We start from the raw sequence: 22,567 nt of genomic DNA on the forward strand, positions 1-22,567 counted from the left end.
GTTTAAGACAATTTTAGAGTCATTTTTGGATTGAAGATGTGAAACCATAGAATCTGTAATAATGGAAAAGGGCTTTAATATGTGGATAACATAAGCTAGCTCTCTAAAAGTTCTTTTGTTCAACAACTTGTTTAAAAATGATACAAGTTTAAGTTTTATAATGTTTATAATATTTATATTATAAAAATTACCACCATGATGATATTTATGTGTATTTTTACGACACAAAATGAAAGGAATACTGTAATGTTTCAGCTGATCTGATATTTAGGTCTTATACATGGTGATACAACGAGAGATAAGTGAATGATATAAAAAATTTTATGCAGTGTTTTTATTTCAGAAAATAATTTATGCTGAGACTGCAATCTATGATGTTCTACAGGATTTTTTCTGGCATTCTAACTCCCTTGTCAGAATGGCAGCTTTAGAAGTAAGTAAAAAGTAGACAATGGAAATAATTTTACTGCTGGGTAGGGCTTACAGTGTTGCTTCATGCTTCAGTCATTCCTCATTGATAATATAGACAAACATTACAGTATATATAATCAAAATATAAGGTAAAACTAACCAGTACCAGAAAAAAACATTCAGAAAAGTAGGTTGTCCAATATCCAGTAGTGAAAAAAATCAAAGCTTACATGGATATTCAGGATTTTCTGATCAAAATAATTAAAAAACTTGTTCAATAAAGTAAGATCAGTTTGATATAAGGGTAAACATATATATAACTGTAGTACAAAATTGAGAAGCTGATCAAATAGATAAATTGTACATACATGAACCTGTCCTCATATTCCCCAGCTAAGTATGAATTGACTCTATAAATGTATGAATCATATACTCCCTTTACCATCATAACAAAGTCTTTAAGTGAATATTTAACAGGAGGTAAGGAATATGCATCTTTGTAGGACTTCTAGTTAATTTGTCTAAAATCAATGCAAATGCACAGAAAATCTTGTTTTCAACTATCTTCTGTTTATGATTCTTGAACTCTTCATATGGGGGGGGGGGGGTTGTGTAATTTGTTTATAAAGTTACATTTGAAGTAGTCACATAATTCTGCCTGAATACAAACTTTTAAACTAGAGTAGTTTAATAAAACCCAGAGTATTACAATGTTCCATATGTTTTAGGTTTTTGTCGAGCCTGCAACTTTTGTTGCAGAAAGCTCGACATAGGGATAGTGATCCGGCGGCGGCGGCGGTGTTAACTCACTTCTTAAAAGCTTTATATTTTAGAAGGTGGAAGACCTGGATGCTTCATACTTTGTATATAGATGCTTCATGTTACGAAGTTTCCGTCAGTTACATGTCCAATGTCCTTGACCTCATTTTCATGGTTCAGTGACCACTTGAAAAAAAAAATTCAAATTTTTTGTAATGTTGAATTCTCTCTTATTATAAGTAATAGGATAACTATATTTGATATGTGCGTACCTTGCAAGGTCCTCATGTCTGTCAGACAGTTTTCACTTGACCTCGACCTCATTTCATGGATCAGTGAACAAGGTTAAGTTTTGGTGGTCAAGTCCATATCTCAGATACTATAAGCAATAGGGCTAGTATATTCGGTGTATGGAAGGACTGTAAGGTGTACATGTCCAACTGGCAGGTGTCATCTGACCTTGACCTCATTTTCATGGTTCAGTAGTTATAGTTAAATTTTTGTGTTTTGGTCTGTTTTTCTCATACTTTATGCAATAGGTCTACTATATTTGTTGTATGGAATGATTGTAAGGTGTACATGTCTAGCAGGCAGATGTCATGTGACCTTGACCTCATTTTCATGGTTCAGTGGTCAAAGTTAAGTTTTTGAGTTTTGGTCTTTTTATCTAATACTATATGCCATAGGTCAACTATATTTGGTGTATGGAAATATTTTATGATCTTTATGTCAGTCGCGCGGGTTTTATTTGACCGTGACCTCATTTTCACGGTTCATTGCACAGTGTTAAGTTTTTGGGTTTTGGTCTATTTTTCTTAAACTATAAGTAATGGGTCAACTATATATGTTGTATAGAAGCATTGTTAGCTGTACATGTCTGCCTGGCATGGTTCATCTGACCTTGACCTCATTTTCAAGGTTCATTGGTCTTTTTTAGTTATCTTGGTTAATGTTAAGTTTATGTGACAGTTGTAATAAACCTTAGCTTTATACTTAGGACTATCAACATAATATCAATGATTAGTATAGAAGGCGAGACATTTCAGCGTGTGCACTCTTGTTATAAATTGTCTAGGATGTGACAGACATATATTTTAAATTGGTATACAATGGTTTTGATGTGACATGTGTATATTTTAGGTGTATATAAGAAGAGCTTACACTCCTTATGATGTGAGGTGTATGTTTTAGGTGTTTATAAGATTATATGAATGGTGTGACATCGGTATATGTTAGATTTATGTACATTCCTTATGGTGTGATGTGTATAGATTATGTGTATATAAGAAGAGCTTACATTCCTTATAATGTGACATGTATATTTTAGGTATATATATGAAGAGCTTGCATTCCTTATAATGTGACATGTATATTTTAGGTATATATAAGAAGAGCTTGCATTCCTTATAATGAGACATGTATATTTTAGGTATATAGAAGAAGAGCTTACATTCCTTATGATGTGATGTGTATATTTTAGGTATATATAAGAAGAGCTTACATAGCCTATGATGTGAATTGTGTACAGCATTGTGAAATAGATGAAGATTTATGTATAGTGGAGTTTAAGTTCTTACTTCCCCGATCTCATCCTAACAGGTTAGTAGTTCTGAAGTAGTGGTACTGGCACATTGCACCCATTTGTTTGAGCATAGTCAATTTTAAATATTTACATAATGTTTTAGAACTTCAGTTTGTACACTGCTCACACTTTCTATTATTGTGATATTCATCAATATTTACTGTTTCATCTCTCCAAGCTCATTTCTCTGTTTAGTAAAATTTATATTTTGAGACACGTGAATTGAAAGAACAAATCAGACAAACTAGTTTTGATATTTTTTGTTACTTATTCTACAATTTATATTAAGTTCTTTATAATTATACAAAACTCCAACAACATTATTGTCCAAACAAAATATGATGCAAGTTTTATCTTTAGAAGGAAATTGCTGAAAATACAGCTGAATTTATTTTAAATCCAGCAAACTGAAGTTCAAAGATGTTTTTTTTTTTAATTTTATATAATCTTATCAGTATGCACATTTTATACTAATGCTCAGAAGAAACTTGTTATTTCTATAATGCCCTTTTAGCTATTCTATAAACAGGAAGTTAATTCACAATATATATTTGTCTACTGTAGCTGATATGTACAAGAACTTTTTTCACTTGCTTTTTATTTAGGTGCTTTCAAATTCCCCAAAAAATCTGTCTTTTTATACAAATTATATGGCTGATTAGAAACAAGTGCAATATCTACAAGATTTTTTATATGGAGATACAGCATGTTGCATTAAAATGTCTCCAACTAACTTTACTAAACTATTTCAGACATGACAGTTGCTTATTTGAGGGATTTTTTTATCCACCAGCTAGGTTTGTACTTCTCTGTCAGGGTTTGTTCAGGCAAAACACTTTTCCTTAGCATGGCTGCTTTATATGTTTATTATTTCTTTGAAGCAACATTCCACTTGGTTTGTTCTCAATCTGATCAATCTTGTTTTAAGAACTTTGCATTTCTTGTTTTTCAACAAACATTATTCTGTTACCTCATATTTATTTGGGATTTTGATTCAAACCAAGTCCAGTTTGATACTTTTATTAGAAAGAATCTGTATTAACTACAGTAATTATTTTCCTTTGTAGTTTTAATTTATATCCTGAACTGTTGAAAAAGGTGGGACAGAAGGGATAGTTTGAAAAGTAAATAGAAACTAGGGAACTGTAATTTGAAAGTAAATAGGAACTAGAAAACTGTAATTTGAAAGTAAATAGGAACTAGAAAACTGTAATTTGAAAGTAAATAGGAACTTACTAGAAAACTGTAATTTGAAAGTAAATAGGAACTAGAAAACTGTAATTTGAAAGTAAATAAGAACTAGGGAACTTTCTGATAAGAATATAATACATACAATGCTTATCTTAAAGCAGAAATAAGATATGTCTTGGATATATACAAGTATTGTAAAGTGGTATATTGTAGTCCACATGGTCCATAATATTGTCTTTAAAGTTATAAATACTGTATAAAGCTTACATTAATGGCATATATACATGATATTTAGTTATTTGTTAGCTGAAAGGAAAATGGTCTTGCATGAGTAGATCCTATATTGCTTTGTTAATTGCTAAACTAATTTCATCAATTTCAATTTGATTCCTGATTTAGAAAAAAATGAAACAAATAATGACTTTCAGTAAAATAAAATTAAGCTCAAATCATATGGCATCTCAAAACAACATTTGAATTAAAAAGTTCTTGATAGGGGCATCAGCTATGATTTACACCAAACAATCAAAATACCATTTGTTTTGTTTCAAACATTTAAAAAAGGGGAGAATTGAAAGACTGTTTTGCTATCAGTCAATTTACAATATATCCTCATTATAAGCTTAAAAACATCGCTGACATTGTTTGACTTTGAAGTCAATAATTTCTACCTCGTTTGAATCCATATTTATCTTACCTTTAATTTAAACTTTTGGGCACATGTGTTCAGCATGTATTGGGCGTGTTCTTTATAAAAAAGAAAAGAATGTCATGATTGTAAAGAGGGCACTTCTAAGGAAAACTATTTAGTTGATGATCAGTTCCAGGTACAACAATTCTGAAATATATTTTCAGTCTATAAAAAGAAATCAAAACAAAAATAGAAAAAAATGTCATATAAAAATTTCTACTATAGAATTTTAACAAAATTGTATTTTTCTTGATTTCCATTTATGAATTTGATTCTTTATAATCAGTGAAGTGTGACTGTCAAATCTACAGTCAATGGAATATAGAGAAAGTGTACCATAACAGTCAGATCTACTATCAGTCTTTAATGCCTGTCTTATTGTCAGTCAATCTATCGTGGGAGGTTACATACAACCAACTTATTGAAATAGTTTTAAGTTGCACCCTGGCAGTTGGTAATGGCCTGATGTACGACCAGTCTATCATAGCTGTGTAGCTTGACAATTGAAAACAAATAATCTAGTAAAAGAAAGTTGATCATGACCTTGTAATCTTCTGTCTGTCTTTTATGAAATTTGATTAAATATACAGCCAGTCCATCTTGACGTTGTGTGCTAGTCTGTCTATAATGATTACCAGAGTAATGATATAGAGCCATTTCTTGCCATCTACAGTCTGTCTATAATGTTATCATGATCACTCATTTGACCTATGCATGTAATACAGTAACCTGCATGATGTGGCTATCAGTATACAGACTACTCATTAGTTTGGAAACTCCTTGTATTTATACAGTGGATGTTCTGTTGTTTATTTGCATGCTCAGTTAACTCATTAATTTAGTTAAGAATGTTCAGCTTTTTAATCTGTGTGATATGTATTGCTGTTATAGTAAAACTAATAATAAAAGTTGGAAGAACATATGTCACATTTAAGCACAGACATTTTGTATATCTGAGTATTTGTATTTATTTATATCTCACAATGAAAGAAATTCTATCAGATGTGAAGATGAGATTTCGCCACCAGTTAACTAGTTTTAAAATGCTAGACAACAGAATTGTATGTAAAAATTCTGTAAGAAAAGTTACTGATATTTATTAGTAAATATTGATATTACAATGTGTATCTGTACAGGAAGTTTACAGGTTGGAAATGTAAGATAGTTGGTACTCAATTAATCATAAAGAAGTACCAAATCAATCTCTTTGAAAAGTTCATGTCGTTGGATAGCTCTCCCATTGCAATCTTACCACATCTCCTTATTTTATAAGTGTAACCAAAGTTGATGTTTTGATGGTAACCATATATACATAAATATTTTAAGTAAATCTTATTGGTATATATTTTAATGGCATGCTACTTTTAATAGAGATATGGCTGCATTATCAAGGTAAGGAGAACATTGTGGAGGAATATCAACACTTTATTCTCATATGCACTGCTAAGTTGTTTGTTGCTGTTATTGAGATGAATATCAACAGTTCATTATCTGCATCAGCTAATTATTTGCAGCTGTTATCTAGAAGATTGATTCTTATTAGCTTTTTTATATGAGTGATTTTGAGATTAGCATCTTTAACACCAACTTATAGTTTCTGGTATATCTTATGTAGAAATCTTATATATTTCATATGTCAAAAGAAAAAATAAGTAACTTGTTCTGATCATTTTATAAATATCATAAATTATACATAGGCAGGACTGAGAGAAATAGTCTGCTATTCATTCTTTTCTTGAAACATGCATTTAAACTAACACTATTCTTTTAGTATTTTGTTGGTGATTGGAATCACTTTACATGTTTTACTTAATTGTGAAAAATAAACTTCCTCTTAATATTAACAACTTCTTTTCATTATTTTCCCCTGCTTAATTGTTATATTATGTTAAAACTTATAAGATGGACTGTAAGTTGTATAGTAATACATTAAGGATATACTGAAGGTGTTGACTTATTGCAAAAACACGAGCGAACATTGTTTAGAGGAGAGAGTATGTACTTATGGAAGTTTACATAAGTTACCAATACACAGATTTAAATGGTCTTTTTTTGTGTACACCATGAAGTTTTTAATAAAATTGAGAATGGAAATGGGGAATGTGTCAAAGAGACAACAACCTGACCATGCATGGAACAGACAACAGCAGAAGGTCACCAACAGGTCTTCAATGTAGCGAGAAATTCCTGCACCCAGAGGCGTCCTTCAACTGGCCTCTAAACAAATATATGTACTAGTTCAGTGATAATGAATGCCATATTAAACTCCAAATTGTACACAAGAAACTAAAATTAAAAATAATACAAGACTATCAAAGGCCAGAGGCTCCTGACTTGGGACAGGTGCAAAAATGCGACAGGGTTAAACATGTTTATGAGATCTCAACCCTCCCCCTATACCTCTAGCCAATGGAGAAAAGTAAACGCATAACAATAGGCACATTAAAATTCAGTTCAAGAGAAATCCTGTTCTGATGTCAGAAGATGTAACCAAAGAAAATAAACAAAATGACAATAATACATAAATAACAACAGACTACTAGCAGTTAAGTCACATGCCAGCTCCAGACTTCGATTAAACTGATTGAAAGATTATGTCTTCATCATATGAATATCAGGCACAATCCTTCCCGTTAGGGGTTTAGTATCATACCATCATACCATATATTAGAAGAATATAACCCGTGTCATGCCAACAACTGATTTTTAAATAAATGTGTTTAGTTCTGATGCAAAGACCCTATAAGTGAATCAATAATAACGCCAAAATATGCAATCTTTAATGACCTGTTGAGCTATATTTACAAATGATGTCCTTATACATTATGTCCTTTAAGCATTTATGTAGTATTATGAAACTGTTCCTTAATTTTTAATTTGGATAATTTAAACATTCTACTGAATTAAAGACATTATCATGATTATAGGAAAGCATTTTAAAGAATGTAATATATTTGTATTAAGTTGCTCATCAAAGTGTAAGCTCAGGTTTAGCTAGGTTTTCTTTCTTATCTTGTGATGGTTTAAGTAAGAAGTTTTACCTGCAATGAGGAATAATAGAATTGGCCTAAAATTGTCCTTTATAATATAAAAAAGGTGCATTTTGGACCATACTTGGTCATTTTTAAAGAGTGCCAATCTTTGCTTTGCTAAAGACCTTTTTTAAATGCAAAAAAGGGTTGGCTTATTTTAATTATAACAAAATAAAAAGAATTTACCATCCCTTCCTTCTACTGCTTTTTTCGTTACCGATGAACTGTCTATATTTTTGATTGAAAAAATTTATATCAAGCAATTAGTGATCTTTATGTTAACAAGGAATTATTTGAATCTGGAGATATTTTGATATTCAGAAAAATTTTATAAATATTTGGTGAAAACTTTCCAAACTAGATAGGGTTAGACATGTGTTCATGGCTTAGAGGTGTTTCTGAGTTCATACTAAAATATCAGTTAAAGTAAATAAAACATTTACCATGCATGCACCACTAACCTGTTAAATTGGGTAAGTTTTCATATACATTTCTTATTCATTTTTCAGAATTCTAAATTATTCCAGTTTCAAATAATTCCTTGTTTGTATTTGAATGTTTCTTTTACCGAAAATGTTGACAATATTGACATAAGAATTTCTTCTGGATTTTATTGATGTTATATTTTATCCTTATTAATTACTTTAATCAAGAAAAGATGTAGAATTCTTTGTCATTGTTAGTGTTGTAATGTTTCAGGATGATGGTGATGAGGTTTGATAGTTCAGATAAGATGACTGAGATAAAGGATGACCCTACAGCCGCCCACATTGACCAGTTACATGATACACCAGTATGTCAGAGGACAGGAATCATGGCATCATTTAACTCTCTAGAGGCTTTTGATAAGTATGATGGCTTGTTTCATCAACCGTTATTCCATTATTTCATGCCAACAATATATAAAGGAACTAAAAAAGGTGAAAAAAATGAAGGGTCCATGTGCCTATATTGAGATATAATCCATTGACAGTTTGGCAGGAAATTATTTTCTATAGATATTTCATACGATTATCATTGTGCACTGATTTGTTTGAAAAACTATGCAAATATGGCTAAAATTCAATAATTCCTTAATGTATAACTTATTAAAAAAACATGAATGATATTTTAATGAATCTTAAACTTTTTTTCCAGTAAATTTGACAAGATCATGGAGAGATTTTCCATGGATGGTAGCCCGTCAGACAGTCCTAACTTGTTCACAGATATAGGATCTCCTCCAACAAAAGGAGAAGATACAATTTCAATACATGTAGGTAGTCTCCAGTGATATGAGAAATTTTTTCTCAATGAAATACTTCTCTTTTATGTTATCTTGTTTTAATCCAATTATTGCTGATGTTGGTCTATATTTATAATTGTATCTAATAATGTGTTTAATGAGATGATAATTATTGTATTTACTGTATACACATTTTTGATCTACAATAATTGAACTTATAAGCCTTGTTTGTAAAGTGAACACTATGTTTTTGTATAAAGTGTTTAGGCCTAATCACTGGGGTAAAGCTGATGACCGTAACTGCATTCACGGTCATCCCAAGATGTCGGATGAAAAATTAGGTCAGTTTCTGTATTGTCTGTTAAAGTGTTTCTATATCATTTTCTTTACAAATCATACATTGAAGCGATGTAAATTTATAAAAGAATCACTCGAAAATCACTAATTACTTCCGAGAAATGTGCATGAAACGGGAAATTCGATTTGAAAAAATCGTTAAGATGACCGTAAATCATAATCAAAATATTTTCAAGATGACCGTAACATAAAACAAGGATGACCGTGATTGGTAAAAAGATGACCGTAACTTGCAAAGGATGACCGTAAATTGCATTTTTCTCGTAAACAATGAAATATTTATTGATATCGACGTTAAAATTTTAACACAAATTGACAGCGATACGACGAAAATTTGAAGAAACATGAATGTGTCCCTAGTACACGGATGCCTCATCTACACTATCATTTTCTATGTTTAGTGGACTATGAAAATGGGATAAAACTGTAATTTGGCATTAGAATTAAAAAGATCATACCATAGGGGAAAATGTGTACTAAGTTTCAATTTTATTTAACTTGAAGCTGGACAAACGGACAAACAAAAAGGACGAACGGACGAACGTACGCACAGACCAGAAAAACATAATGCCAATAAATGGAGCATTAAAAACATTAATAATACATACGAATATTTGGTAATCGAGCCCATGTGTATGGTTCCAGAGGAAGCAGATTAAAATCTTAATTTGTCTTGATATATGCAGGCGGAAACACTTTTGAAAAAATAGAACAAGAGAATCGAAGCTCTGTGTTTATCGAGAAAGCGATAAATGTTAACTGTAATGTTTGATATAGTAACAAAATTTTAAAAAGTTAATAGAAAAAAATAAAACGACAATTTTCTTATTTTAAAAACACCATTTGCATAAGTTTTCAATGTATCTATTACATAGTAATGCAAAACAATAAGATATCAAGTCGACGACATGGTTCTTATCGGGGCCTTTTATAGCTGACTATGCAGTATGGGCTTTGCTCATTGTTGAAGGCCTTACGGTTACCTATAGTTGTTAATGTTTGTGTCATTTTGGTCTTTTCTGGATAGTTGTCTCATTGGCAATAATACCACATCTTCTTTTTTATATATAGTATCTATAAGTTGGATGTAGAAAATGCATAACCTCCGATTTTTTTTATCACGGACGGAGAACATATCAATCTTTTAGTTCAGAAATTTTCGTGTCTGTCCTTCCATTATGTGAATCAAGAAAAAATTCCCCAAAACAGGTAACGATTGTATCGAAACGAGAAAAATCGAGTGCACCTTTTTATGTTAGGCAATGTTTGGGGTGTATATTTTGTCTTTAAAACGTACAAAGCAAGAGTATTTTATATAGCATCTCGCTTCAGATTCTATCATTATTATATATCAAAGCTACAGGTTGACTTTACAACGTAAAAAAATGACAGCACGAAAAGATGAAATATATGGGTCAAGTGAGATACCTATCTAAAGAATCACAAAAACAGAGTAGGTGTGTTCGAATAGCTATTTTTTCTAAAAGTACTTGACGACAGTCTTTTAATTTGGCTGATGAAAATGGATATCTTCGAAAAAATATGATTTTCTTGTGTGTGATAACTAGGGTTTATAATCTTCAACTACTGAAAATGTTTAGTCTGCCCTTCCACGAAATATTTAATTAGAATTTGTTTAAATGCTTAAGAATTTTCAAAAATTCCATCTGACATCCGAACAGACAATATTTTTAAGTTGAATCAATGCAGACAAGATCATTAACTAATGCTCATTAGCTAGTAGATACATTTGTCTTTTAAAATATAACTGACATATAACGATCGATCGTAATGGTGCTATGTGGATAAATTTATCAGTTTTCAAGAGCAAAATTGGCAGAGCGTCATCCCTACAATGGCTTCCATTTCTACGATTGTGAGCATGAACTGGCGTAATGGGGAGATAATTTTGAAGAAGTAGAATCCTGACTGTATGAATAACATTTCTGTACATATACAAATTGACAACGTTCCGCCTTGTGATTCGCTTTTCGTACAATACTATTTTAAGGATCTACTTTGCTGGAGCTCACCTTCACTAGTTTATTCGAATGATATTTTCAAAATGTTTGTTATTTTATTTGCATGACAAAATGAAAGACGATATAATATCAATGGGTGTACATGCAAATTTTTGGCATTTTTAAAAATGTGTATTTATTATATGTCTTTTAAAGGAATCCCAGAAACAAACAAAAAATCTTTTGTCGAGCAGTTGAAGGCTGTGCACCGCATTTTTTTCATTATGCTTGTAAGGTGTCATTTTATCGCGCTTTTGTAGCATTTTTTCCCTTCCTGTTCATTTGCATGTCTTTTGTAAAATTCATTTTAAAAATCAAACCCTCTACTGTAAAAAAGATACATATGGTAATCTTTGCATTTGAAGCACGTCTTATTTTCTTCTACCTTAGATAGGATAAAACTCTCATATTAATATGTGTATACCAACACGATTAATCATTTGATATAAAAAGATAGTTATATAAATACGGATATTTCTTAGAATTGAGGGTCATCCTTTAAAAGTTACGGTCATCATTTACAAATTACGGTCATCTTAAAAGCAGTTACGGTCAGCCTTGTTATGAATCTCTGATTCTGTTACGGTCATCTCGATTGTGATTTACGGTCATCTTGGCGATTTTTTCAAATCGAATTTCCCGTTTCATGCACATTTCTCGGAAGTAATTAGTGATTTCCGAGTGATTCTTTTATAAATTTACATCGTTTCAATGTATGATTTGTAAAGAAAATGATATAGAAACACTTTAACAGACAATACAGAAACTGACCTAATTTTTCATCCGACATCTTGGGATGACCGTGAATGCAGTTACGGTCATCAGCTTTACCCCAGTGCTAATGACATTCATCATACATGTGAAAACATTTTCACAGAATTTTCACTTCTTTCACTTCATGTCAAAATTCTAGATTTTCATCACAAATTTTTTTAGCATTTCAGTTTTAATGTATTAAAAATCATGCTGTTGGTATCACTTTGGTTTGTTATTAACATGAAACAGGAAAGAAATAATCAGTTAGACTCACATTTGTACCTTGTTTTAAGTCAAATACAAATACATTTTATAGTCGGGCAATGTATGGTTAATATTAATTTATTGTATAACACTGCTCATGAAATACAATGTGTAATAAATATAAGACAATGTTATATTTTACATATTTACAGAGTCTGTCAGATGTGGATGAACCCATACATATCATAAATGTGGCTATCAGATCATCAGAGGTGTATGAAGATAATGTTCTGTCTACCATGTTTGAGAACTTCTGTAAATCAAAGGTAATATCAATCACAGATTGGATATTTTATGGCAAATTTCACATTTTTTGGAAAAATATTATATTAAGATGTAATTTTTGTAAATGATAACTGTTATAAATTATAAGGCAAATACCTGTTGTGGTGAACTGAAATTCACTAATAACAAAGTAAGGCATAAAAATGTAGAGCACAGGGTATTACTAGAAGTTGACATACCAATTCCTAAGAAGGGTTAATGTGTCCATCACAAAATAGATTCAAACAAATATATGGATCTGTCTTGAAGACCATTCTTTGACCTATAATTGTTTACTTTTACAAATTGTGACTTGGATGGAGAGTTGTCACATTGGCACTCATACCACATGTTCTTATATCTATGAATGTTAATATCAACAAACCTTTTAGTAGATTTAGTTATGCTATTGGTGTAGATATTTTAAAATAATATGAATATTTTGGAATATATTTTTGTATTTTCAGAGAGAAATGATGAATGAGAGAGGCATTAGAAGAATTACATTCTTTATAGCATCTAAGGTAAAGGAAATATCACATTTTGTTATACTGCATTGGCACAAGTAGGATGGGTGGGTTTGCACTCAAATTTTTTTTAACCCTTGAACATGACATGTTTTATTCATCTTATCTTTCCGTTTATAAACTAAATCATCATAATTTGTGAAAGAGCTAGGTATTATATGTATTGAGTTGTTCTGTGTTAGTAATTCTTAGTTGCCATTTCATGTGCTTTATGTTCATTAGGAATGTAAATGCTTAGGGTACACTATGCATGATATTTTAACAACTTTTTGTAATCACATAAGTACAACAGAATAAAGAAAAAGAAAAAACAATAAACGATTTCTTTTTTAAAGGATTATGTTGTAACTTCTTGTATAATATATTATTTGGAGATTTTTCAAATTTTTTTACTTTCAGAAAAAATTTCCAAAATATTTCACATATAGAGCCAAATTCAATGTAAGTATACGAATGCTTCAGAAATTTTATGTCATGTTAACTTCATAGGTATTTGTATTATCTTTTAGAGGTGAATATTTGAACATTACGAATTGTTGCAAGCCTCTGTTTAAGATATTCATGGTTCCCTGAAAACTAGTAAAAATTTAATTTACAATTGATTCAGAAATAAGTTTTATAAACTATTTAAGCCATTTTTAAAGCATTGTGTTCATTATTTTACTTCAAGTTTTAGTTCACATTTCTTACTGATAAATCATGTTAAGCAAATGTGCTTGACTTACAGCAAAAGATTTGAATTTAAGAGTAATTCATTATATATATTTTTATGCCCGATCTACGATAGTAGAGGGACATTATGTTTTCTGGTCTGTGCCTCCGTTCGTTTGTTCGTTCGTCCGTGCGTCCGTTCATCCCGCTTCAGGTTAAAGTTTTTGGTCAAGGTAGTTTTTGATGAAGTTGAAGTCCAATCAACTTGAAACTTAGTACACATGTTTCCCATGATATGATCTTTCTAATTTTAATGCCCAATTAAAGTATTGACCCCAATTTCACGGTCCACTGAACATTCAAAATGGTAGTGCGAGTGGGGCATCTGTGTACTATGGACACATTCTTGTTTATTTCAGTTCTCAGAAGACTCAATTTACCGTCACTTAGAACCAGCTTTAGCTTTTCAGTTAGAGATTAACAGAATGAGAAACTTTGATTTAGAGGCTATTCCTGTTTCAAATCACAAGATGCATTTATATCTTGGTAAAGCTAAGGTATGGTATTTGAAGGTTGACTTTTATAAAGACATAAAAGAAGCTGTCTTATTTTGACAAAAATCAGGTTACTTTTATTAACTTTCATACCTTTAAAGTATGATGAGTGATATATGACAAGTGATGTTTGTCTTTACGTTGAGGAAGTAGCTAGAACTAGGTTTAATGTATAGAGATTATTATTATATTTGTAAATTTTAGACCACTGCATCTTGAAATATACAATATTTTTGTAAAATTCATGTTGGATTTTCACTTTAAAAAGAAAATTAGCATTGCCAAGGATTTAATTTAATCTTAACTATTGAGCGAGTGGAATATTGTTGTATTTTAGCATGTGCAGTTGTTGAATAATTTTTCTACAGTGCATTTTAGAAAATTTGTTTGCAACATTTAGTATCTTAACTGGTGAACTGACAAAATAATCTTTGAGATAGTGTAAATCTTTCTTGTTTCATGATAATTGCCCAAAAAATAGAGCAACGTTAAAAATAAACATAAGGGTCGTATTTCAAAAAAGGAATATAATCTGAGAAAAAAAGACCCACACTCTGTTTATCAAGCCTATGTAGAATTAGAACAAAAGGTCATAAAACCGTGTTTCGATTATTATACTAGTTTAGTAGTGAAAAGTCATATAAATGATAGAACAGTAATATAGGAAAAAGTAATGTGTATTTTTCAGTATAGAGAAAATGTATCTGAACACAGTCGGAAAAAATATGGATATTAAATATTCTATTGATATTTGTTGGGTTTTTAATTTCAGATGAATTATTGTTTAACTTGTACAATACACATTTCCAAATCTTTTTAGGTTGCCAAAGGTCAGGAGGTCACAGACTACAGATTTTTTGTTAGAGCTATTATACGTCATTCTGATCTTGTTACTAAGGTAATTTCTTTCCTGAAATTAATTTTATATTTTATTGTCATAAAAAAATGCATTTTTGTATGCCTGCCTATGGTAGGTAGGGCCATCATATTAACCAGCATGTGCATCTTTTCTTCCCATGGTAGCTCACAATTTTGGTTTAAGTTGTCACATCAATTTGCACAAAAATACTTTTGTTCATTATTAAGTTAACTTTCTAAAAATATATGCTTATTTAGGACTTTGAACCAGATTGTGGAGTTCTCTGACCATGGAATTGTGATAGTATGGGGATGACATGGTGACTAATGTACACATATTCCTGTTTTTGACAAATGTAACTAATGATAATCATATAATATTACAGGAAGCTTCCTTTGAGTTTTTACAGAATGAAGCTGAGAGAACTTTGTTAGAGGCCATGGATTCACTGGAAGTGGCATTCTCTCATCCTGCTGTGAGTATAGATCCCAAATATGTCTTTGTAGTTTAATTAAAAATACTGTATTTGCATAAGTTTTATTGTAAACCTTAAACTGTTTCAAACTGGGAGGCTGTCATAAGTTGATATTTAGTGAATTCAAAATTTTGTAGACATCAAAATTGGATGGTTGGCAAATTATTTGGAACCCAGTAGGTTAGAAAATCATTCTTTTTAAACTTTTGTTATATAGTAACATATTTTATTAGTTTTGGGGATTTTTTACAGTTTTTTCACAAAAATAAAGTGTACATATAAAATTGTCTAGCCGTTGACATCAAATAATTTTTTTTTTTTCAGTCAAGGAAGACAGATTGTAATCATGTGTTTTTGAACTTTGCTCCAACATTGACACTTACAGAGCCAGGAAAGGTAATATTGTCTAGATATATCTTTGATAGGAATAAGAAGTCATTAGATACCACTGTGAATCAAGTGGAGAGAACCCATTGGATGTCAGAATGTTTTGCTTAAATCACATATTTTGACTTAGAACAATAAATAAAAGAAGATTGATAATTTATGTTTGGTCCTCAATGCTCTTCAACTTCATATTTTTTTTTGCCTTTTAAATATTTTTTTATTCGAGTGTCACTGATGAGTCTTTTGTAAACGAAACTTGTGTCTGGCGTAAATATAAAATTTCAATCCTGGTATCTATGATGAGTTTATTTAATATGACTCTTCAGGAAAAAAAAAGCTTTTTGCTTGTTTTACATGTTTTACATCATCAAGAAGAATATTGTTTGTGTTGAAGTTTCAGAATTTAGAAATATTGCTTCATTTTTAGGCAGTTAAGCTGCCTTATGGGAGCACCCTAGATTTGTGTTCTACCCAATAAATGCTGAAATATGTGCCATTGTTATTATCTAGCTGTATGTTAAGTTATTTATAACTAATTGGACAGTTTTTTCATACTTTTAATTCTTGATTACAAAAAATTTGACAAGAAAAACCTTAAATGATTGTCGAATTATCCAAAAGTTTTGAAGTTGCACATAGGAAGTAGGGCACATGAGGAATTTTTATGTAGTTTATTATCCCCTGAGATTTTGGCTAAGCTGTCAAAGAACAAATGTATGAAATGTTTAATCACCGAAAATCTCTTAAGACAAGTAGTTTAGATTTCCCAAATGGCAAAAGTCGTAGGAATATTGTTTGTCGTCAATACGTAGTCTACTACATCAGAAGTCTTAAAATAAGTTCCACTGTTCATGCTGATGGCGGCAATTTTAAATTATAAGACGAAATTTTTGTATCTTTTCAATTTTGAGGCAGGGGTTCAAATTAGCGGTTGTCCTAGGTCTGTGACCTTCCACTTTTGCAGTCAGACTTTCGTTTCTTGGTTACTAGCTACGCTCGACAATCCTGACTTGAGAGGAAATAAAAAAATAACTTTGCAAACCTTTTTACCAAAGTCTCCTAATAAACGATCTCAAAACTTGTTTTTAGCATTATTATTCATGACAGCGATGTTCATTTTGTTCAACCGCTAGCTTTATACAGAAAATCTTCGACAAATGATGTGTAAATTCGAGTAAAATCGTATCTGACAACAACAACATTGAAAACAAAATGGCTGACATGAGAAGAAAATTACAATATCTGATCAGATTCCGGAAGCGGATATGGGTAATTCCGGGTTTTGGCAATCAATTTTTAAAAAAAATCAGACAGATGACAAAATACATCTTTGCATGGTAAATAAATATAAATACTAGAATTGAAAACCAAAAGATATATGTAAAAGAATGAAAAAAACAGAAAATATTTTGTACTGAAACCAGGGGTCGAAATTAGCGCTAGTCCGGTAGTCTGGGACTAGTAAAATTTGCGTCGGACCAGTAGATTTTGTCAGCAGGTGGTCCGGCGGACCAGTAGAAATTTGTCGATAAAAATCACTGATTGCATCGCAATCTCCGTTTGTTTACAAAACAATTTACCTGTGAAATCAATTACACGGTACTGGGGGGTATTGCAATTGATCAAGTTAATTAATATCTCGGGTGAGCGTCCTTCACAACAATACAAAATGTGGAAATTCCTTTGTTACTGTCTAACTTATGTAAACAAAAGCATCAAAATAAAATTAAACATCTGTCATTTATATTAGTGTTGGTCAAATTAATGTCATTTTTGCAGGACCAGTCGATTTGGAGCCGGACCAGTAGAGTTTTCAGTCCACTGGTCCGGCTGGCTTGTACACAAAAAAGCTTAAATTCGACCCCTGACTGAAACTCAAAATTATTTTTTGACAAATTTTAATGTCAAAATCCAATACAATGTGAGTCTTTGTGACAGCTGGAAACAGTATATCTAACAATATATATGATCCTGGTGACAGTATAAATTTTCTTTATCAGAAATAAATGTTGGTTAAGCAAGTTAGATGCTTTTAAAGTGTAAACATATTACTGCAATTTCAATGGGTATTTTTATTTTGATGGGTCAGTTAAAATAGCTGGAAGTTTCTTATGTTACACATATAATGCAACTAGATTATATGATACCTGAATGTAAGCAAATCAGATGATATGTATGTTGAGTCCTTTGGGACACTCTACCCCCTTTTGTTTGATAACTTTGAAACGGATGAGATCCCCACCTTTCAACCATATACATTCATGTATGGGACTATATAACTAATCAAATGAAATATAGGTGAAGTCTCTAGGGTCACCCACCACCTCCTGCTTCAGAACTTGGAAACAGTCGAGATCCCCACCCCTCAACCATATTTATTCATGTATGGCACAATATAACCAATCAAATGAAATACAGTGGGAGTCCCTGGGGTCACCCCACCCCTCCTGTTTGGGAACTTTGAAACAGTTGAGATCCCCATCCTTAAACCATACATATTCATGTATGGGACAATATAATAAATCAAATGAAATATAGGGGGAGTCCCTGTGGGTCATCCCACCTCTCCTGTTTGAGAACATGGAAACAGTCAAGATCTCCACCCCTAAACCATATATATTTATGTATGGGACAATATAACAAATTATATGAAATATAGGTGGAGTTCGTGGGGCCACTCTACCCCTTCCTGTTTGAGAATTTGAAAACTCTTTGAGATCCCCACCCATAAACCATATATATTCATGTATTGGACAATATAACAAAACAAATGAATTGTAGGGGGAGTCCCTAGGGTCACTGCACTTAACCATATATACTCATGTATGGGACTAAATAACAAATCAAATAAGTTATAGGGGGAGTCCCTGCGGTCACCCCACCCTTTTCTGTTGTTTGAGATGAGATCCCCACCTTTAAATTAAACCATATATTTTCATGTATGGGACAAAAGAACTAATCAAATGAAATATAGAATGAGTCCTAAGGGTCACCCTACCCAATCCTGTTTGATAACTTGGAAACAGATGAGATCCCCACCCCTCAACCATATATATTCATGTATTGGACAATATAACAAATCAAATGAAATATAGGGGAAGTCACTTGGGTCCCCAATCCCCTCCTGTTTGAAAACTTGATAAAGGTCGAGATCCCCACCCCTAAACCATATATATTCATGTATGGGACGATATAAAAAATCAAATGAAAAATAGGGGTAGTCCCTAGGGTCACCCCACACCCTCTTGTGTGTGTTTTGAGAACTTGTAAAAGATTGAGATACCAACTCTTAAACCATATTCATTCCTGTTTGTCATTTCAAAAAGATTGAATGACATACAAGGTCAATTTCACAGGCGTCACATATGCATATCACTTTGCTAGACCTAACACCTGTCATTTTATTCCAAACTTAGACATCATGGACTTGGGGTGAAGGTGGGAGTCATTTTCATTTACTATGGACAGGTCAGTCAGACCTGACCATTGATCCCTGTAGTAGTAAACATTTGTCTGATTTGTGTCTCATAACTTTTGTACTGTAGAACACAAACTCAGTTTTCTTTCCAGGGAAGCAAGTCCATTCATACTTTTACAAGCTCGTACTAAAGTCAACTTGAACTACTAACAGTCAACTAATACGAACAATTACGATCAACTTGAAGAACTGCAATCATTTTGAATTTGTACCACTGCTGACTCAAGACTCATTACCACGAAAACAAATATACTTGATATATACGTTGCTTTTGAAAACCTTGATAAAATATGAATTATTTGCCTTAATGATTAATTCATGGAATGAACATAAATGTACAATTATATATGAATGTTTGTTCTTTTAAATCTTTAAAAAAAAATTGAAGCAACATTGCCAGTTTTCATAATTATGTTTGCCTTGGTTTTTGGTTAACTGCCTACAGTGCTTACAGGGCTTTGATTCAAAGACACTAGTACTTTAAAAAAGATGCCTATAGACTTGGAAAATTAAAGGGGGATTTGAAATGATGTTTTTATTTGCCCACGAGTGGCTTGTTATTTGGTTAACTCATTAAGGAGTTTGATAATAGCCTTAAAAAAATGAATAAAACAAGATAAATAATACTACTGAAAAAAAAACATGTCAACATAGATCTGACTTTATGATATATGATTTATTTCTCCTTCACAGTTAGAGGAGACAGTAAGAAGTATGGTAATGAGGTATGGTACCAGGCTGTGGAAGATGAGAGTTTTACATGCTGAACTTAAATTTGTCATCAGGTATACTGTTTAACTTTGAACTTAAAGTAACCATCAAGTAACTTATTATATTAAAGTTAAAATGGTATCTTATTGACTTAATATTACAGTTACCATACATTTGATATCAGGTATTGTATCACACAAAACTTAAATATATAATTAGGTATCTTATGAAATAAAGTATTGGCTTCAAGAATAAACAAGAAAGATGTTCAAACAGTCAATTATCTGTTATTTAACCAATATAAACTCTATGTTAAATCATTCTGTTTTCACATTATTAAAATTAAGTGTTTCAAGCTTTCATAGCAAGAATATAATGATCATGTTGATGAAGTTACCTCTAAGAGAACATACAGTACTGTTACATTTGTTATAGACTTTCACCTGGAGCACCTAGACTACCAATCAGATTGTTCCTTACAAATGAAAGTGGATACTACTTAGACATCAGTCTATACAGAGAAGAAACAGATTCTAGGACAGGTCAGGTAGGTACCAGCTATTATCAGTCAAGTCATAGAAATCAGTTTATTTTGTTACAACTTATCTTTTCAAATGGACAAAATGAGTTTACACATTAATGATTTCTTTTTTTAAGGATAAAATAGTTAAATAAAGTATATATTACTTCTATGTTTACAGATTATGTTCAAGGCCTACGGGACTAAGCAGGGCCCACTACATGGGCTGTTAGTCAGTGCACCATATGTTACAAAGGACCATTTACAACTAAAGAGATTTCAGGCCCAGCAGTCAGGGACCACATATGTATATGATTTCCCAGAAATGTTCAAACAGGCAAGAATCATTCATTTACTTTCTCATATTGATTTCAAAATAACCAGTGGATGTTTAAGACAAACATTTTAATGGATAAAACCTATTATTGTATAGCAATATAATATTTCCCGCTGAAAGTAACCAAAAGTTAGCGTGCAATAAATTCTAATATTGCACTAGTGCAATAAATCATCAAAATTTATGACGTCATCAACGACAAAAACTTAGTTTAAACCAATTTTACTTTTAAATATCATATTACTATACAATAAAAGGGTTATTGCATGAATATTGGGGAATATTGTCCCTCGTAGAACATATATTGCACTCGCAAGCTCGTGCAATATAAAATTCTACTCGGGACAATATTCCCCAATATTCATGCAATAACCCTTTATCATTAAGAAATTTGTTGTGCATATACATATTTTGTATTGAGGATGGATATCCCATATCCTTTGTTTATCTATTAGTTTGAATTCTCAATAAATATTTCTGCTTTACTTTTAGAAATGTTCTCTCAGCACTTAACTGAGTAAAGAGTTCTATCATTTACAATAATCTACTCTCTTAACAGGCATTACTGAAGCAGTGGAAAGAATATATCGTTCTACATAAGTTAAAGGAGAGTGATATACCAGAAGATCCTTACTCCTGTACAGAACTGGTGCTAGATAACAGAGGCAATCTACTGATGCAAAACAGGCTACCAGGTCAAAATGAGGTAAGTGAGATACCAGAGGATTATTTCCTTATTACTAGTACACAAATTGATAAGAAACATGAGTGACCCATAAACAAGTTAATTGCTATCAGATAAATGAAAATTTGTCTATAAGCTTTTCCATAGAATATGTTCAACTTTCTTTTAAAACCTTTTTTTTAAATTTAGAATTAAGACATGCGCAATATTTTTGAAAACCAATATGAGTTTAAAAACAAGTAGAACTGTCATTCTGTACTGATTGTTTTTATAAACTCAAAAACTTACATGAAAGATCATGTTTTCAAAGGATTTAAAAAATATTAAATAACTTTGGATACATCTTATAGTCTGTCTTTCTCCGATTAAAACGAGGTCATCTTGAGCAACATTTTATATTTCTATAAAAAGAAGGCTGTACAAATATAAATATTTATTGACCTTCAGTTCAAATGTATATAGTGGTTCACAGATTTACATACAACTAACAGTTTGATTTCTTTTAGGATTTTGATAAAGTTGAATAAAGCAAGAACCCCCCAAAAGAATCTTAAAATTGAAATCTCAATAAATGATATTTTTTTGTAACTTTGTTACAGGTTGGTATGGTAGCCTGGCAGTTAACATTGAAGACCCCATTATATCCCAATGGTAGAACGATTATTGTTATTTGTAATGATATCACATATAAGATTGGATCTTTTGGACCTCAAGAAGATGTATTGTTTAAGGTAAATTATGTTTCTTCCTTGATTCAATAAATGATAGCATTGGATTCATTTTTTTGCAAGTTTGTTTCAATCTTGTTTTACTATATAGTAGCATCAGGC

General features: G+C 31.4%; 1 protein-coding gene across 9 annotated transcripts in view; it reads left to right on the forward strand.

The window, feature by feature from the left end:
- The window catches only part of LOC143048668 (acetyl-CoA carboxylase-like), an 81,634-nt gene that overhangs the window by 46,063 nt on the left and 13,004 nt on the right, over nt 1-22,567 (forward strand). For 6 of the 9 annotated variants that reach the window (XM_076222465.1, XM_076222471.1, XM_076222472.1 and 3 more), the window contains 18 exons: nt 344-433; nt 2,651-2,769; nt 3,505-3,549; nt 6,006-6,026; nt 8,366-8,515; nt 8,804-8,921; nt 12,442-12,555; nt 13,021-13,077; nt 13,480-13,521; nt 14,151-14,288; nt 15,106-15,183; nt 15,530-15,619; nt 15,944-16,015; nt 20,178-20,269; nt 20,631-20,742; nt 20,897-21,052; nt 21,612-21,758; nt 22,337-22,468. In XM_076222465.1, the coding sequence (XP_076078580.1) occupies nt 344-433; nt 2,651-2,769; nt 3,505-3,549; nt 6,006-6,026; nt 8,366-8,515; nt 8,804-8,921; nt 12,442-12,555; nt 13,021-13,077; nt 13,480-13,521; nt 14,151-14,288; nt 15,106-15,183; nt 15,530-15,619; nt 15,944-16,015; nt 20,178-20,269; nt 20,631-20,742; nt 20,897-21,052; nt 21,612-21,758; nt 22,337-22,468 (1,773 nt within the window). The remainder of the gene's footprint in view (nt 1-343; nt 434-2,650; nt 2,770-3,504; nt 3,550-6,005; nt 6,027-8,365; nt 8,516-8,803; nt 8,922-12,441; nt 12,556-13,020; nt 13,078-13,479; nt 13,522-14,150; nt 14,289-15,105; nt 15,184-15,529; nt 15,620-15,943; nt 16,016-20,177; nt 20,270-20,630; nt 20,743-20,896; nt 21,053-21,611; nt 21,759-22,336; nt 22,469-22,567) is intronic. The other 3 variants (XM_076222467.1, XM_076222468.1, XM_076222469.1) reach the window with 3 other exon arrangements.

Source organism: Mytilus galloprovincialis, chromosome 10, assembly GCF_965363235.1.
Source record: "Mytilus galloprovincialis chromosome 10, xbMytGall1.hap1.1, whole genome shotgun sequence".
Lineage (NCBI taxonomy): Eukaryota > Metazoa > Mollusca > Bivalvia > Mytilida > Mytilidae > Mytilus > Mytilus galloprovincialis.